This window comes from Gorilla gorilla, chromosome 6, assembly GCF_029281585.2.
Source record: "Gorilla gorilla gorilla isolate KB3781 chromosome 6, NHGRI_mGorGor1-v2.1_pri, whole genome shotgun sequence".
Lineage (NCBI taxonomy): Eukaryota > Metazoa > Chordata > Mammalia > Primates > Hominidae > Gorilla > Gorilla gorilla.
The window spans coordinates 145,061,151-145,081,129 of NC_073230.2; the positions used below are offsets into that span (position 1 = coordinate 145,061,151).

A 19,979-nucleotide genomic window follows, 5' to 3' on the forward strand; every position below is an offset into this window, starting at 1 on the left:
CTTTTACATTAACTTTTTTTTTTAATAAGTAGAAGAAACTCTAGTCTAAAATAAGAATAAAAAGCATAGTATAGTAAATACATAAACATATAACACAGTCATTACCAAGTATTATGTATAACCAGCAGTGAGGTAGGTTTGTTTACACCAGCATCTCCATAAGCACACTGTTGACTGAAACGTCATTATATGGCACATGACTGCACTATGTTTTTTCCTATACATACATACCTATGATAAAGTTTAATTTATAAATTAGGCACAGGAAGAAATAATAAAATAGAACAACTATAACATGCTAATAAAAGTTAACTGTAATAAAAGTTATGGGAATGTGGTGTCTCTCTCACAAAGTATCTTAGTAATGTACTCACCATGACCATGGGTAACTGCAGAAAAGGGGGACTACTGTAAATGAACTCTGAACTTAGGAAAGTCCATCAGCTAATACTATTCAAGAATATGATTTCATGTTTAGCCCCCTTCTACTAATGTGTTTGTGCAACCTTGCTATTATTCAAGTGTTTCAGATTTTAATCAGAAAGACCAGTTTAGTAATGAACAGTGAATATCCCAGATAAGTGTCCTATAAACTCTTGTTTGGCTACATTAAAAAATCTTTTCAAAAATAAGTGCTAGCATAGTCTAATAAAAGCATCCAGAAGGATACACACTCACCTTGTAGCACTTAGGGAAGCATCATCTTACCACTGAGGGTTAGGGTTTTAAAACGATGTGCCTTATAAATTCCAAACTATTTATGAGCTAGAGCAGGGGTTGGCAAACTATGGCCTGGATATTTGTTTTTGTATATGAAGTTTTACTGGGATGCGGCCATGCCCATCCGTTTATGTATTGTCTATGGCAATGTTACATCAGTGAGCATGTAGTTTGCAAAGGCATGCCTTCGCAAAAAGAGTATGCCTAGGAAAAAGTTTGCCAACTTTTGAACTGAAGGACTTTTTTTTTTTTTTTGACAAGAAATCAACATATTTATAAAAAAAAACAAACAAGCTACTTCCCCAAACTAAATTAAAAATTAAGAACCACCACCACCACCACCACCACCAACAACAAAAACAACAACAACAAAAAAAACAGATGGATCCCAGGGTTTTTCTTTCTTTAAAAAAAAAAAAAGTTCAACCTCAAAGCCCAGTCAAAAATTCCCTAAAGTAGCAGAAACTCCCTCCGAGGTAGATATCTGAGTCAGACACTCTCGTCCACCGAGCGATTCTATTGGTTTAAGATGAGCTGCGTATGAGGTAAGTAAGCCGTCTGGAGGGGCGGGGGTGGGGATGCATGGGGGCGTGGCCCATGTCCTCTGTCCAGAAGTCATGTCCCCATTTTTGGCATCTCTGATTGGGCAGGGCTGGCGTCTCCACAGATTCCAGAGCATACAAGTGGGGTGGGGAAGGGAAAGTGGGGGAGCCCAGGAGAGAAACAGAATAGTTGCAAGTGGGAGTATGTGTGTGTGAGGTGTGGGAGAGGGAGAGAGAAAGAGGAGAAAAAGGGGTCTGAGAAATAGGTTTCTGGGTATGTGTATGTTTCTGTGTAAGAAAGAAAGCGAGAGAGGAAAAAGATGGAAAAAAGGGAGAGACAGACCCCACACTTCCCTTAGAGGCCCCATTCTTCCTGCCATGTAATTAGTACCCCCAGCACAGAGAGTCTCGTTAGGGAGGGGATGACCCCATTGGCCCTTCTCTGTCTTGTGCTTCTCCTGTATTGGGGTTTGAACTGAAGGACTTTTTAATACCACCTTTTAAATATCCTTTTCATTCCAAAAATTTCCTGGTTAAGATTTTTTAGGGCAAATAAAGGGGAACCTTATTTCACTGAGATAATTATAATTCTAAATGACACATGATTATACAGGCTGCCTATTATTGCTCTGATAAAAACAGGCATTGGGCTTGGCCTCTCCGCAGACTGCTGTACTGGTCAGTTGCTACTTTTCTATTATGAGTGTCTGTCTCATACACTCACATCAGCTTCTTCACACTCTCACTCCTCTGCTGCTGCTACCTCTTCAAGGATGCTTCTTGAGCCTGCATTAATTATCTGCCTCCTTTCCCTTGTTTCTTCTTGCTAGTTTTACCATGTTTCTCAGGTACTCTGGATTTGGTGAAAATACCAGAAGCTTTGATCATCTCATATTATTTACCTTATTTGGTTCTAGCTTATTTTTTAAAAACTTTAGTGTTAAATATTTGTTTAGAGTTATTCACATACTAATTCACACTAACTTCTTACTTATCATTCCCCTTCTTGCATCTCAGTCTTTCCTTTTGGGTTTAATTTGCTTCTTCCTGAAGTGCATCCAACTTATCACTCCATTTGTTGCTTGGGGGTACTGGGCACCTCTGGGCGTGGCCTTGGATCAGCTCTTGCCTTTTGCAACAATACTCTCTTGCTCTTATTTGGGAATTTCTTCTTTGGCCCTACCTTGCCTGTTTTCTGTCTTTCAAGGTTTCCTTATAATTTCTTATTTGATGGATCCAATTCTTCTGGTCCGAAGCAGATACTGATCAACTCACTTTAAAAACATCTTTTCTGTCATTGGGGGCAAAAAGGGAACACCACAGAATGTGCTCAGACCTAAACTTTGAAATGGAAGCCTCTCATCTGTTGATCTCTACATTTTTCTCATTTACCAGCTTGCCAATTAAAAATGAGGCCACAAGTCTTTTTACCTGCAGATATGTACATGTTCCATTTCTCATTGACTGACCTGACAGTACTTCTGAAAGGCAATTTCAAGCAATAGTAAGAACACAGGCTGCTGAATCCTACATCTTGGAACAAATCTTGATTCCATTACATTGTATTTGACTTTCAAGCAGTTAGACCACCCCGAGATAAATGGTTTCCTTATCCATAAAAGAGAGATAATAATACCTAAGTATTTGGGTTTATGATAAATTATAAATGATACAGCATATCACATAAAGTTTGATTTCAAATATTCTAGCAATCATGTTTGTTTTTCTGATTTCTCCCCTATTAGTTGTGATCATACTGGGTTTCTAAATCCCTGTTTATTATTTTGCCTTTTTTCCTATGCTAAGGATAAATCAACTGGACAATGTATTGGAAATGTCAATGACTCTGGAAAGTTCTTAAACCAAGTCTTTTCAAGTGAATTCATAATAATCCATAAGAATTCTACTTTTGATAAAAGACAGAACAAATTAGACTTAATATAAACACTGATTATAACTTTTAAAAGATGCACTGGAACAGCTCTATTTTAGCAACTAAGAATTTTTGAAAGAGTATAATCAATTTTCAAAAAAAATCTGCCTAACAAAACTACAGGGTATCCATTAAAGAAGCTTATGCAATAATAAAATCAAAGTAATTAATTTTGAAAAAGCAGAACTAAAATGTACTATGCTGATTTCAAAAAGAAGAAAATCTCTTTCATATAAAACAACAGCTCTACATGGTTACAAACGGTCTGCTACCAACATAGCTATCTCCAAATGTCACTTATTTGGCTAAAAAAAGTCAAGGTTCAGACACAAAAGAACAAAATGGGCATAAGCAAAAGAAAAAACAAACTAGTTAAAAGTAAGACAACTTACAATCAATAATTTAGCAACACAGTACACACACAGAGAACCTTCTGGGATGACATCTTAGGGCCTAATGTACATGCAAATCAAGCCAACTTTTCAGGAACTCATTTAATGTTTTCAACTCTTTAACAACGGAAACTTACATCCACAAGGTCTCAATGACCTGAAGCCTCATGTTTTGGGAATAAGGAGTACAGAACAATGGTTTGGGTTCTCTATAGCATAAAAATTATATCCTGTTTTGTTTTTCCTAGGAGGACAGAGAGGTCTAACACAAAGAAAAATTGTTCTGATCTACAGTTTGAGATATGGTTAGAAGGAAAGAGTACATTTAGGGCAGCTCATTTAGTAAATGACAAGGGACCTAAGCAAAAAATGATCCCATGGAGGTTTTTATTTTCAGAGAACAAAACCCTTGGCTGGGTAAAAAAAAAAAGTCAGGGAAAAGGCGGGAACGAAGGGTAAGGAGGGAGTCCTCCATTTCTTTTGAGAGCTAGCAGATAGGCTGAAGCCATGGAAATAAAGCCAATGCTGAGGAAGAGAAGTGGCACAGGCCAAAAATAAAAATAAAAAAATGAGATCATGGTCATGTGTCTTAAATCCAGGGTCAAGCTGTGCCTCAACTGTACAGTTATATAAATTAATAAGATCTCTTTACTGTTTAAGCCTGTCTGAGCTGGGTTCAGTTACTTGCAAGACAGAGTCCTAACTAATACAATATTGAAATTATATAAATCTTTCATAAACAGCAAATCTGTTTTTGATACAGTAAGCAAAAATATTTCCCAGGGATGAAATTATCTAGCAGTATTCAAAGGTACTTTGTAATCCTTTCGCAGATCTTGGGGAGGGATGAACAGTAAAGAGAAAGACAGTGACTGGAAATCTTTGCGAGCACACCCTATGACAGATGCTGGATCCACTAGTGGCAAAGAGTAATATTTCCACTTATTTTGGTTTTTGGACAAATGCATCATTCTTATCAGTAAGGTATAAAAATTGCTCTTGATATATAACCCAAACCCAAACAACAACAAACATATTTAAAGAAATCCAGTAATTGTGGTTAACATGAAGCTATGGATAGAAAAAACACTAGCTCTATTTAGAGGACCCAAATTAACTGCTTTTAGAACCATATCTTTACAAAGTTGTCAATAAAGTGTTAAGAGATAAATGTGCTATCTTCTTTCCCAATTTTCTTCATATCTTACTGAAGCTGACACTACAAAGCATTAAAATCCTCTTCAGCCTTAGTTATAATAAAAGCTACTACTTATTGAGTGCTTACTATGTATCAGGCACTGTGGCAAAATGCTTTATATACGTCTACTCATTTCTGTTTTTCTCTTGCTTCTTTTAGCAGGGCTTAAGATCCCAAATGAAATACTATAAACAACACTTTCCAGAGTATGGTCATAAAATGACAAGGCTGGGATTAAATACTAGTGATAATACTGTAACTGGTAATATTTTCTGAAGATTTCTTGCTTTCCAACATCTGTAGGATCCATCTAATACAGCTAGAATGGCTGCAACTAAATGGTTAATTTCTGAGTCTGGATTTTGAACTCCATCTAAGGGCTTATAACAGCAAAGACAAAAAAGGTAGGAAAACTCCAAATTTACCACTATCTCAAGCATATCAAGAAACCAGATAACTTGGAGAGTCCTTACTTAACAGCAAACTACCTCTAACCATTTTGCTCGGTATGTATTCCAGAAAATGAAACATATACATTTCAAACCAGTGCTACTCAAAGCACGGTGTATGAACCTGGTGCCAGTCCACAAAGTGTTACTGTCCAAAATGACATTCTTCTATATCATCAAGTACAATGGTTATTTCAAGCTGGTTTTTGTGTGTGTGTGTGTAAAATATTTTCTTGACAAAGAAGACTGCTGATTTATATTCACCCAAGCTCCTTACCTACCACAAACTAGTAACAGTTTATGGGCCAGCTATTTTGAGTAACACTACGCCTCAATTTTGTATATTGCTTCCAGTTTTCTGTCCCTGCTGCCACACAAAATTCAAATAAATTAACAATCAAATACTTGGCTTAAACACAGTAATAGAAAAAGCAATACTATTAGCAATTGACCTCACCTTTGACAGAAGCAATTTCACACAGGAAACATGACCCTCATAGACAGCAGACAGAAGAGGAGTAATATGATGTTTATCTGGAGCCTATGAAATAATAAACAGAGATAACTTTATCTGTTTTTCATTTCTTCCTACTTTCTAGTTTTAACTAGAAAACTCTTTCTAGATTTACCTATTTGCCTTTCTACAAAATAAATAAATAAATAAATCCACAGAGTCAAGTGTCTAGTCTCTTAGAGCTACCAGAGACCCAAGCCCACAAGCAATGTCTTTCCTTAGGAGTCATAGTAGTAGAGCATAGGGAGCAGGGCTTTGACCTCAGCTCAAATCTTGGCTCTGCCACTTACTGTGGTACTATTATTTAGCCTCTCTAAGCCTTGATTCCCCACAACTGTAGAAATGCCAGTGTGGTCCAGTAAGGGAAAACAGGGGTAAAACACAGCCAAAGAGGAGGTAAAAGGGCCGGGTAGCATGGCATCCCCCTGAAATACAGAAGCTACAAAAGGCTAAAGTTGGGAGATGACTGCACTTATCTGACCACTTGCCCATTGACCTTTGTCCAATAATCCAGTTTAGATTTAGCCTATGACTGCAGAGTCCTATGCTGTATTACATCATAGCCATTTGTTACCCACAGTTAGTGCTAACTCCCCAAGCTTTAGAACTTGAAAAGCAACAGCCACAGGGGAAACATACTAACCTTCAATTTTTGTCAGCTTAAAAAAGTCAGCTTTTTTGGCTTATTTTTAAAAATCCCACCATTGTATTTCTAAGTTATAGGCAATTTGGCATAATTTCAGACTGTATTCTTATTTAGAACGAAGTTTCTACAAATAGCTATTTTATAATCTATAGAAAACAATTACCCATAGCATATTAACAGAAAATTTTTTCAAGAATGATCACGTCCTCTACGTACATTAATATCTGCTCCTTTCAGCAGCAGAAATTCCAGGATTTCAAGCTGCCCACAATCTGCTGCATAATGAAGAGGTTTCCTTCCACCTTCTAGTGTCCGGTTGACATCTTCTCCCTTATAAGAAAACCAAATGAAAACAATATTTATATGAATGGAAGACTGAAGAAGTGAAATGAGGCACCTGATGTTTTACTTTCTTAAAGCCGTAAGAGTTTCATGAAACAATTAACATTTCTTGCAAAATAAAATAACCAAAAACTTGAAATGAAATTCTGCACAAGAGTTAACATACAGTATGATGGAAATTCAAGCCACAATTAGTTAAGCTGAAAACAATATACAATAATGATAAATATAACGAAATACATTACTGTCCTCCATTTCTAAGGAGTTCAATCAGCATAATGTCAATATGTGACCACAAAAGACTAGTGAGTTCAAGCACTGAGATTTTACACAGTTCATATTACATGTATTTTAATTCTTCAAAGAAAGTATTCCCACTTTGATGTAGGCAGCCATCAATATCACAATGTAATTTCAGTATTAGGTATTAAGAATTTATTTCATTTAACATTCAGTAGAGCCCAATTGTGTGGCAGGCACTGTGCTAGACAGTAGGAAGACAGTGGTCAGCAAAATCAGACATGACTCCTGACTTTATGAAGCTTACCGTCTGGGGTTGGGTGGCAGATATTAATAATCACATAATTAAACATATAATTTCAAAATACAAGTGCTACAAAAAAAGGAACTCAGGGCTTTCAGAAGAACATGACAATCCTGGTGATGAATGGAGGTATAGTGCCAGAAAAATGAACTTAAGTCTAAAAAAGTCATTTTCATTCACTGAAGATTAACAGAGACTAAAAATGATGACTACCTTCTCTATGGACCAGCTGCAATACATCTGGCACTGTGATACACCCATTATTTCTAATCTTCAAACTACCCCAAGAAGAGAAAAACTTCCATCTAATACATGAAAACTCTAAAGCTGAAAGAGGTTAAATAACTTTTTACTGTGGTTCAGTTAGTAACAGAGTAGAGATTTAAACCCATTCTCTTTCTGTACCAACATGCTGTTTCTAATTCGGTATTTGCCCCTTCCCTCTTAGGAGAGTTCAGATTTTACTGAGGAGCAAAACATCCTATATTCTCTCAGCCGGGTGTGGTGGCTCACACCTGTAATCCCAGCACTTTGGGAGGCCAAGACTGGTACATCACTTGAGCCTAGGAGTTCAAGACCAGCCTGGGAAACATGGCAAAACCCCATCTCTACTAAAAATATAAAATTAGCCAGGCGTGATGGCATGCTCCTGTGGCCCAGCTACTTGGGAGGTGAGGTGGGAGGATCCCCTGAGCCCAGGAAGTTGAGGCTGCAGTGAGACATGACCCTGCCACTACACTCCAGCCTGGGTGATAGGAGTGAGACCCTGGCTCAGAAAAACAAAGTTTATTTTCTCAACAATTGTATTATTCACTTAGCATAGTTTGGTCAACTCATCAAGCCATACCCTGAATCAAGATGTTCAGAGCCCTATCATTTTACAGCCACTATAAACCATTCTTTCAAACACACATACTCCAAACTCCTCCAAACTCCCCTTCCCCTTTGTCACTTATGCCTGCTCCCTCCTTCCTTCCCATTAATTTAAATACTATAGGTCCTACAAGCCTCAATCAAATTTAAGATTTACTTTGTCTATGAAACTTTCCATGATAATGGTAAGCTCTCTTTCTCGTAAAACTCACAGGAATCAGTTAGTATTTAAATATATGGTACCCTTACAACTTTGTATATGCCTTCTTTCCCAACAGAATGCAAATTCCTTGGGAGTAGAAATTATATGTTTTTTTCTTTATATTTTCCTACAGTATGATGTGGGAATTAAGAACAGGAGCTCCATCACCATTAGACCTTGGGCAAGTTACTTACTTTCTATGTGCAGAGATGACAGTACCTGCAGCTCATGGAGTTGTGGGGGTTAAACTACATGATCCATGTAAGGCACTTAAATATCACACTAGCTAATATTAACAGAAATACGGTTAGCTATTATCTATAAGTATTATCTATGTATGTAATAGGTATACTCAAATATGAATTTACTTATTTTTAAGCATTCTGAGAGAAGGGTGATATCAACTGTCTACCATAGCAACCAATGGTGTCAGTGAAGCATTAAGGGAACTAAATTATAGAGTGTTTCCAAATTCCAGCCCACATGTGTATTTCAAATATATATTTTTTTGGAGGATCAAGAGTTTCATCACACAGCATTTTCCTACCTGAAATATTAGATGATAAAACAATCTTTCTAAGTTAAGACTACTTCAATAATTCAAAGCAATAATTTCTAATGGATTGTTTACTTAAGTCAATATGTGATACATGCATTACAACAGGGCCTCCTGTAAATCAGAAGGATATAGAAGGAATGTATAATGTATATATGTAATATAATGTATATATATAATGTCTATATAAGGATGTATAATGTGCCTAAAATCACTGGAGACCAGGTTAGCACTCCAACTCTACCACTTAGTTGTGGTACCAGAGACCAGGTACTTTCTAAATTTTGGTTTCCTTATCCGTAAAATGGGAATAGAAATGTCTACACTTCACAGGGTTTCAGTGTTTCACTGGAAGAGATAACCCATGCAAAGTGTTTAGCATAGTGCCTGACACATTGTTTAACAAATGTTTAATGAAGGCTATTATATTTAATAAAGGTTCACTATTATTTTTGTGGATTCCTGGTACTGGCTTATACTAGACAAAAGATTATTCAAAATAGGATTAAGGCAGGTTTCTGCATAATGGTTGAAATATGAATAATTAAAGACATTATTTATTGTAACATGCTTTATATTCAAAATCAAATTTAAATAGTAAGGGCGAACTGGCATACCACCTTAGTCTTTATTCACAACTACAAAAATGTTGTTGAGGCAAATAATGCTTAACAATTCAGATAAAATTAGTTTTCCTCCCATTATTAACATTTCCTTTCTATTAATATTAGCTAGACAGGATTAACTGGACGAGTCTTTAGAGTGAGACAAAGCAAATAAATAAGTGCAATAAATCATCAATAAGATCTTTGTCAAAGATACTTCTGTGAACCAAAAATGTTACATCCTTCAGGGCTGGGCACGGTGGCTCACGCCTGTAATCCCAGCACTTTGGGAGGCCGAGGCGGGAGGATCACAAGGTCAGGAGATCGAGACCATCCTTGCTAACACGGTGAAACTCCGTCTCAACTAAAAAACACAAAAAATTAGCTGGGCGTGGTGGTGGGCACCTGTAGTCCCAGCTACTTGGGAGGCTGAGGCAGGACAATGGCATGAACCCAGGAGGCAGAGCTTGCAGTAAGCCAAGACTGTGCCACTGCACTCCAGCCTGGGCGACAGAGCGAGACTCCATCTCAAAAAATAAAAAATGTTATATCCTCCCTTGCACTCTTAATACGAGTGCAAAATGCCTATGAAATGGAGTTGTGAGTTTAAATTTTCTCCTTTATTCCTTCAGACATTTACATTACAATTCTTATTTTAGCAGACAAAAAGACGAGACTGAAAAGGCTTTGTGTGACTGACAGAAAAAAATCCTTGTCAGCAGGGCCTTAGCAAAGCAGTACTTATAGAGAAATTTATAGCACTAAATGCCTTACTGGAAAAATAGAAAGATTTCAAATGAATAATCTTTGTATTTCCATCATAAGAAACTAGAAAAAAAATTAAATCCAAAATAAGCAAGAGAAAAGAATAAAGATCAGAGTAAAAATCAAACAAACAGAAAACAGAAAAATGAGAGGAATCACAAGCTGATTCTTCAAGATCAATACAACTGATAAGCCTCTAGCAAACGTCATCAGGAAAAGAGCGAAGATACAAAGTGCCAATATCGGACAACAGATTACCTCCCCACAAAGAAACCTTCAGACTCCAGATGGCACCACTGTGAATTCTACCAGACATTTAAGGGAAGAAATAATACCAATTCTACCCACTCTTCCCGAAAATGGAAGAGATGGGATGTTATCTCAACTCATTCTATGAGTTCAGCATTACTTTGATTCCAAAACAAGACAAAGATGTTATAAGAAAATACTGTATGCCAATATTCCTCATGAAAAGTGATGGAAAAATTTTACAAAAAATTTTAGCAAACGTAATCCAACACTATGTAAAAAGGATAATATACCATGACCAGTGGGGTTTATCCCAGGAATAAGGTTGATTTAATATTCGAAAAGTCAGTGAATATAATTTACCATTTTAACAAACAGAGAAAGCCATATGACTGATCATCTCAATGGATTATAAAAAAAAAACCCAGTATGCATTTGTCATCAGAATTTAGCAAACTAGGATAAGAAGGAAACTTCCTTGGCCTACAAAAAACCTACATTTAAGATCATACGGCCGGGCGCGGTGGCTCACGCTTGTAATCCCAGCACTTTGGGAGGCCGAGGCGGGCGGATCACGAGGTCAGGAGTTCGAGACCACGGTGAACCCCATCTCTACTAAAAAAATACAAAAAATTAGCCGGGCGTGGTGGCGGGCACCTGTAGTCCCAGCTACTCGGAGAGGCTGAGGCAGGAGAATGGCGTGAACCCGGGAGGCAGAGCTTGCAGTGAGCCGAGGTCGAGCCACTGCACTCCAGCCTGGGTGACAAAGCGAGACTCCGTCTCAAAAAAAAAAAAAAAAAAAAAAAAAAAAGATCATACTTAATTGGTGAAAGACTGAATGCTTTCCTCCTAAGATCAGGAATAAGACAAGGATGTCTGTTCTTACCACTTCAATGTTGCACTAGCGGTTCTAATCAGTACAACCAGGCATGAAAAGAAATAAAAGGCATCCATTTCGAAAAGGAAGAATTAAAGCTGTCTTTATCTGCAGATCCCATGGTTGGGGGGTGCTGAATGACAATTTCACCAGGTTTTCAGCAGTCTTGATGGGTGGTAGGTCCAACAGTGGTGATGAAATAGGAAAGGAAGATAGTGCTCTATATAGTTCCTTTCTTCCCTGCCTCCAGCCTATACTCTAGGCCTTAGTGACATTAGCAGAGATAAAGATACCTATTCTGTAATCTTCATTCTAACTTCATAAAACATTACCAGTTACAGAGAAAAATGAAAACCTAATTTTCTTTCCCAAATTCTGGGGATAGAGAAGAGAGATACACAATATTAACACGTTCCTTACCTCACATGGAAATGTTACCATGTTTTCCTTTTCCTCTGGCTCTTCCACTTTCCACAGATACTATTTTAAACCTCTTCTACTTATTATAGACCTTAGACTTTTCTGTCTCCTCCTTCCCCTTCATTCTCAGCAGATGAGCCCATATCCTTCTTTATACAGAAGACTGCCTACAGACATGATCTCCCTCAGGAACTTCTATCACACCTTCTTGGAACTGACTTATCCTGTCATCCTATCAAAAGCCATCCCTCACCTATGTTCTGTATATCGTCCCTTCTTTCTTTTTTTGGGGAAAACTTCATGTTTCTTTCTTTTCTTGACTGTGTTTTCAACCTTTCCTGTTTTATTGGCTCCTTCTCACCAGCATGTGCCATTCACAGCTCTTCCACTAAAAAAGCAAACAGCAGCAACCTCTTGTTGGACTTGACATCTGCCCTTCAGTTACTGTTCTCTTTCCTCCCTTCCAGGGCTAAACTTTACAAAAGGATTGTCTATATTTGCTATCTCCAGTGTTTCACCGTCCACTCTAATTTGGCTTCCACCCTCAACACTATTACCATAACCATTTTTGCCGAGGTCAAGGGTCTCCATGTTGCAAATACAAAGCTTCCCTTTACTCTTAAAACTCTTTCTTTTCATTGCAACATGAAGTCTGTCAGTTATTAAATTCACAACCTAGATTGTATTATATTAAAACATACTACGTTGTTTTGAAGCTATTATTTTCTCTAAATATGGTATATTCCATATATGTAATCTAAGTAACATATATAATGTATATACATAATACACATATGAAACACTACTATTTCATAGTATATTCTGGTGAGTAGTTTAAATTAAATACATACACTGTATCTGGAACCACCATAGAAACCATAACATGCTTTAGGATAGGTTGACTTCTGGTGCTTCTAAGAGTAAGATGAGGATTTAGATTATAGTGGAAAGGAGAAAGTCTATGTGAAATTCTAAACCAAATGGAACCCAAGAAAGGTCTTAAGATTACATTCTGGCAACCCAAGATTAGCTTCTCTGAGTCTTCCTTGGTCCTAACCTGAATTCTTCTTAGTGTTAAAAAAATTGGAAAGAAAAAAAAAAAAGTGACAATGCATGACCAGTTTATATCAATAAGTTGGTGAGTTCCATGTCAGAGGAGAACCTAATTATTATATCATTTATTCCAATGCCAAAGCATAGTGCTATAATTTTGATGTGTGTCCAGGAAAATCTCATGTTGAAATTTGATCCCAATATTAGAGGTGCAGGCCTAAAGAGAGGTGTTTGGGTCATGGGAGCGGGATCTCTGATGAATAGATTAATGTTCTCACTGGGTGTGGGATAAGTGAGTTCTTATCCCATTAGTTCTTGTGAGAGCTGGTGTTAATAAGAGCCTGGCACCTCCTCCCTCCCTTGCTTCCTCTCTCACCATGTGATCTCTCTACACCTGGCTCCCCTTCACTTTCTGCCACGAGTGGAGGCAGCCTGTGACCCTTCACAGATGCAGGTGCCCAATCTTAAACTTTACTAGACAACAGAATCAGAATCATGAACCAAATAAACCTTGTTCTTTATAAAGTACTCAGCCTCAGATATTCCTTTGTAACAACCCTAAACAGACTAAAACACGTGGCATTTTAGGACTGGGCACTGGACACGTTTTTCAACCTAAAAAAATTAAATACTATTGGTATTTTCCTGATATTCTTGATATATAATTCCCTTAATCCTCATAGTTCTTGTTTATATGTCTTTCATTATATTTACCTCTATTCGATCAGGTATGTTATTTATATACTTTAATAAAAACTTCATTAAAGAAAGGACAATGAAAGAACAATGTCTTGTTTATATATTGCCTACAATGTCTGTGGGTGACTTGTGCATAGCAGTCTTATTTTAATAGTTTCTACAGTCACTTATAACAGCTTTGTCACAGTGCAACCTGTTGCCTACCAAACAGCTACTACTTCACAAAGCGGTATTTTTAAAACCTTATTAGGGTCTTTGAAAGTTATACAATCTCAGTGTTGGAAGGGGTTCTGAATGTCATCTAATTCAGCCACCCATTCTATGTTTTAATCCTTGCTTGTGTCTGCCCAACCTATAACTGAGTATCTCTAATGAAAGGCAATTCAGAACCTTGCTGATCAGTCCATTCCTGCTCTCAGTACTGGAAAATTCACTGTTTACTAGTTATGGTTCTATCCCTTGCAGACACATGGCACAAGCAATTCTTATTTTTACACTAGGTTATTACTTGTGTTTAGCAGTCACAACACACTGTAACTACAACTAAATATTTTCATTGATTTGCTGTTATCCTGAATTTGAGTCACTAATGGGTCAGAGAGACCTACCATCTGCTGATCCCTAATCTAGTTCATGACACTTTCATCCAATCATCCTTCCCCATCATTCCCTCAAGGATATCTTTGAAACATTCAAATTTCAGTGAAGTATTTCAGATTATCTTTATAACAGTCTAGAAACTTCAAAGAAAGGAAATTAGTACAGCATGATTTCTAACTGATCCCCTGTTAAGTGTTATAAACCACCCCATTGCCACCACATACATATTTATAAAATAAAATCTGGAAATTAAAAAATATTTTAGCAAGGCCTACCATCCAAAATACAACCATTGTTACCACTCTGCTATAATTCTGTTTAATCCTTTTCTATGAAAATAATTGCTTTAAAAAGTTGTGATCACACTATGTATTCTTTCACGAGACATCATTCTTGAAAGATACATATATCCTATCAAGTGGATGTACCATAGTTTACTTATTCTAATTCTAGACATGCAATAAATATCAAATAGCCTGTAACACTAAAATTCTTATTTTATAGAACATAACAGTTACATTATTTCATTGATTCCTAAGCACACATTTTTCTGTATTTTAATGTCCCTAAAATTGGTCACAGACACCCTTTGCCTTGGAGATTGGCGGAAAAGTACTCATGGGTTGATTATGTACTTTGTGTAAACACTAACAATCATTGCCTATGCCTGGCTTTGCTACTGAAACCTATACATGGGTGGGTCAAGACGTTAGAGTGTAAAGTATAGAATTAGATTAAGCTGACTCTGAAGAACATAAACGGTGAAATTCACTGATTCGACCTGATGATATTATTCTCGTGAAAATTTGGTGAGTGTGCCATCAACTATTTTTAATCCAGAGAAGAGAAATTAAATATTAAATAGAACATGTCTTACATCTAATTTCTGAGAGCAATGTTATTGGCTGTATAGGAAATATCCCTAGAGTTTAATATATGCCACCTGGCTATCCCCACTGAGTTATTTGCTTTTTTAACAGTACTACAAGCAAGGGAAGATTTTTCTAGTTTGTCAGTATTATTCAGGAGGAACATCTGCTTGTTTTTTTTTTAATGGAACATCTGTTTTTTTAAGATCAAGATAAACTAAGTGTATTGCCTCCTGTTTTACTGCAACAACAGAATGAAATCAAACTTACATAGTATACTTTCCTCTTTACAATGCCAAGTTGTTTTTTCCTTCTAGTATTTTATGCTTATTAAATGGTTTATTCTAATATTTTCCCAAAGACATCAATATGGTTACTCAATCATTCGTGAAACATTTACTGATAGCTTATAAAGTTTTGGGAACTGTGGCAAGCATCTGAGATAGTGATGAAAAAGGAGTCATTCCCCACAAGGAATGTGTAGCCATAAAAGGCAAGACAAAAAGTAAACCATTCATATAATGTGATTAAATTATATCATGTGATTAAAGCTGCAGTACAGGCTATGAGTTTGTTTTGGGAATACAGAAAAGGAGATGTAGCTCAGCCTGGGAGGGGTCTAATCAAGCTACCATGAAGAGATAATTAAGCTTGGGCTAAGCCTAACATTTTTTTCTTTAAACATTTTTCTCTTTTCCAGTCTTCATGATTTCATGTTTTTTTAAACAATGTAATGAAGTTATGCCTTAGGCAACAGAGAATATAAAAGATCGGGTGAACAAAACCACCAGCACTAGGATTCTTCTAGTACATAAGCAGGTTTTAAGTGTGGTCAGAGGCAATCCTCACATCCTAACTGCTAGCACACCCTAAATCTGAATAGTATTTCCCCTTTAAAGGATAGGTAACAAAGAAAACCAATATGGAGGTAGGCGTATAAAAATCATATGGCAAAAGAAATATATTGAAAATTCTTTCCTCTAAAATGTAGTAGAAAAAGAGAGAAAAAAAACTCTAAGGAAATACATACCTCTGAAATGATTCAATATAAGAAACTTTAGTGTTTGCCTCGGCAGCACATATACTAAAATTGGAATGATATACAGAAGATTAGCACGGCCTCTCTGCAAGAGTGACACGCAAATTCATGAAGCAGTCCATATTTTTTTGGTTTTTAATTAAAAAAAAAAAAGAAAAGAAACTTAACTTTAGGAAACATCTACAGAGTAATCAAAATGGAATCCAAAAGACATGGGCTCAATAAGTAAGGGTGTCTTAAGAAGAGAACAGGCAAATACACAAAGTAAACAAACTGAGGTGCAGGCTGATAGGAAAGGCAAGCTACAGAGAAAGTGACATATAGCAAGGAAATTAAAACTGCAATTGCAAAATTAAAATTTGTACCAAAGTCAGTAGAGTTGGGAAACACTATTCAAATTAAGAAAACTCAATTAAGTAAAGACTTGAGAACAAACTTAAGAAATTTTCCCAGAATACCAAGGTAATAAAGTAGTACAAATGTTTAAAGAAAAAGATGATTGGTATTAGGAGTATAAAGTTCTAACTTATAAATGATACATAACCAGAACAGGAACAGAAAGTTTTCTGAACTCAGGAAAGACCTGAGCCTATAGATTATAAGAACTCACTGTATTGTAGGCAAAAATTCAGTTTATTTCCCCCCTCCCAAAAATAGTTTTAGAATTTCTTTAGATAAAGCAAAAAGACTCCCAAAATTAAAAAGTCAAAATCACATTAACACCAAAAAAATTAAATTAGACTGGTCTCATATTTGTGGCTTCCTTAGAACACCGAATTCCAGAGGACTACAGAGAGAAACTATCTATAGCAATGATATTTGGAGAGAGTTTGAGATATATACCTTTTTTTTTTTTCTTTCTTTCTTTTTTGAGACAACGTCTCACTGCCTTGTTCAGGCTGGATTTGAACTCCTGGGCTAAAGCAACCCAGCCTCCCCAGTAGCTGGGATTACAGGTTCAATGTGCTAGGCTCTTAACATCAAATTTAAAGATAAAGAATCTTGAATTTTGTTAAACAACAACAAAAAGAAAAGTAAACAAATTTCCAACCAGAAGCTGCTACTGAGAGATACCTAAAAGCAAAATATGAAAATGTGAAAAAAATTTGTTTAATGGTCAAAAATATACTAGGCACATACATCTAAAAAGCTAGGAAGAGTAATCTTAGTACATGATAAAGTAGAATCAAAGCAAAAAAAGTAAATGGGGAAGATGTTCATTTTACATGAAAAAATGTAAAAGCTAGTTATGAATTATCTGAAGAACGGCAAGAAAACAACTGACAAAAATAGCACTGTACAGAGAGACTATCATAATCATCTTAGTCTTTGGCAGGTAAGGACACAGCAGGCATGATTAATAATTAATGAGATTGTTAATGTATATCAAACTTTGTACTCTATGGAAATTGTACGTTACTATTTCACTGAATATCAACAAAATATAACAGAACAAAGAAAACTTCAATACATTCCAAAGTCTAAAACCTTACAGAACCCATTATCTAATCCCAATGCAATGGGATTAGATTGCATTAATCTAATGCAATTAATTAGATTAGATTAATTGGGATTAGCAAAATACCAAAAGTGTTAGCACAAAGTAAACATAAGAAAAAAAAAATGAATGAATGAACAAAAATAACACACAAAACACATACACACAACCAAACCAATACTAAATCTCCTAAATTACTGATGGAGCAAAGAAGGACTCAATACTAGAATTGCAGACCATTTTGAAAATAAATGTTAAAATATTAAAGTATTCTATTAATGACAAGAATATTACTTATGGACACATCCAAACCTGTGAAAAACCAATCTGGAGGTGGTTAAATTAATATGAAATTACATGGTTTAAAAGACTACCACTGTTCACTAGATTTTTCCCAGCTGTTTTCAATTTTTTCTCCCTTACTTTCCTAACTGGTTTTAATATGAAACATAAACATATTAACAAATAAGCGGTATGTTTTTAGAAGTTTCAGATTTTCTCTTCAACAGCAAAATCTTTTACATGCTCCTCCACAGTGTGGCTTGGTGGGGATTATTCACTAGATTAGTACTTCTTACAGGCCTCTATTACATAGCATTAGGTTTATTTGAATAATAAACACTACAATAAAATAGTACTCTTTATGCTATTTCTAAGTGAAATGGCCGACTCCTACAGAGAATGGTTTTTAGACCTTTCTTCAGGTGAAAAGAGACAAATAATATTCTTTGTTTGATCTGTAAGATATGTACGCATTGCTGCCACTGAGTTCCAAGGTATAGGTACATACTGTACTGCCACAAGAGATCAGTGTCCCAAAAGCTACCTAACAAATAGTAGACTAAATTAGCATATGTGTCACCACTTTGTACCACAGCATGTAAACTAAATATTGGACACTTGACAGTAGAAAGCAGCAAAAGTATTAAATTTACAAAATTCTATATAGTTGAGTCGATGTCCCCAATAATTTCAGTTACAGTTACGTATTATCCTTCCCCAATGGGAATTCAGAATTCCTTAAGACTGCAGTGTTTAATATTTAAAAAATGACAGATCCATTTGAGATGAATGTTATAATATAGTCCCTCCTTTCCTAATACTCTCTCTCTGTCCTCCTCCCTACCCAATCCCCCAGGTTAAAAGTCCTTATTTAGGATATAACTTTGCAAAAAAGAATCACCTATTACTGTACTGGTGACTGATATCAGTGTGTCAAACAATACCACAATTATAAATTACAACACAGCAATGGGTTTATATGTAAACTCTACCACTGAGGGGACAAAGCAAACAAGAAAGGTGATAATACATTAATACTTTATTTGGAACTTTACAATACAGAAAAACAGACAGATGGCACCATAGAAAGAAAGAAGGTCTGTAAGGACGAAAGTATAACATCAACCTGCTCTTACTTGACATGTTTTCTGAAATGTTAACGTCACACCAAATGAACTTTCTCTTGCTGATGTCATCCTCCCAAATGCATCAAACTTTCAATGATACAAATATGAACTCATTTTAAATAATGAATAACAATACATTTGTTATGTATTCTTATCTCACCTATACATTTACTTGGAACCTTCAACTTAGGCATTTTTTTCTTTCAAAAATGACTACTTCAGTCATTCAAATTATAGAAATTTTAGTTTTAGTTTTCAGCTGATTTACTTATTAAATACACACCATTCTTCTTCTTTGGAAGGTTTAGAAGCAATTAATTACACTTAGAAATTTTCTAATTGAAAATGGTGAAGTATTTTTTAAAAGCTTACTTGTGAGAAATTAAAATTTTAATAACAAAACACGTGTTTATATAAAGAAAGACTATCAAAATTAAGAAAATCCATTTAAAACATTATGTTATAATATGTCAATTTGGAAAAAATTGTCAATTTGGAAAAAAGACTGACAATCAAAAAGTAGCTTCATTTATAAGATTCTAATTCATGGCTCCACAGTTGGAGGGGAGGGAGGGAAGAGAGGAGAAAGGAACCAAATATAACTTTATGTTAACAAACTGTATAGCTGCTAAGTGTTATCCATATTTCATGTATCAAATAAGGGAAATAATGTATTCAGAACTCATACAACCATCTTATCTGCTGTATGTTTTCTAACCCTTTTAACTAAACCTACCAAAGAAAACTCATCTCAGTGGCTGACACTGTAGGTGCTCAAATGGTATTTGCTGCATGAATTATGAATGAACCAGTGAAAACTGCTAACCAGCCTTCTCTTTCGCTTCTGGAGTTGGAAATCAAGCCAGGCACAGGACTCACATTAGGGCTGGGAAGAAAATTCTGGAACGTTTTTGGTGAAGGATGATCTCATGCAGCTGAAAAGATTTCGCAGAATCTACTTTCAGTTTAAGAATCTAAATTAGTT

General features: G+C 35.9%; 1 protein-coding gene and 1 non-coding gene across 2 annotated transcripts in view; one reads left to right on the top strand and one right to left on the bottom strand.

Annotated features, from left to right (window-relative positions):
- MTPN (myotrophin) overlaps window positions 1-19,979 on the bottom strand; it is a 51,342-nt gene that overhangs the window by 18,962 nt on the left and 12,401 nt on the right. The window contains exons 2-3 of the mRNA XM_004046277.5: window positions 6,611-6,724; window positions 5,692-5,775 (exon numbers count right to left, since the gene is read on the bottom strand). Of these exons, the coding sequence (XP_004046325.1) occupies window positions 5,692-5,775; window positions 6,611-6,724 (198 nt within the window). The remainder of the gene's footprint in view (window positions 1-5,691; window positions 5,776-6,610; window positions 6,725-19,979) is intronic.
- LOC115935426 (U6 spliceosomal RNA) lies at window positions 16,109-16,215 on the top strand. The gene has a single exon (XR_004071061.1). It is a non-coding gene; the product is annotated as a U6 spliceosomal RNA (small nuclear RNA).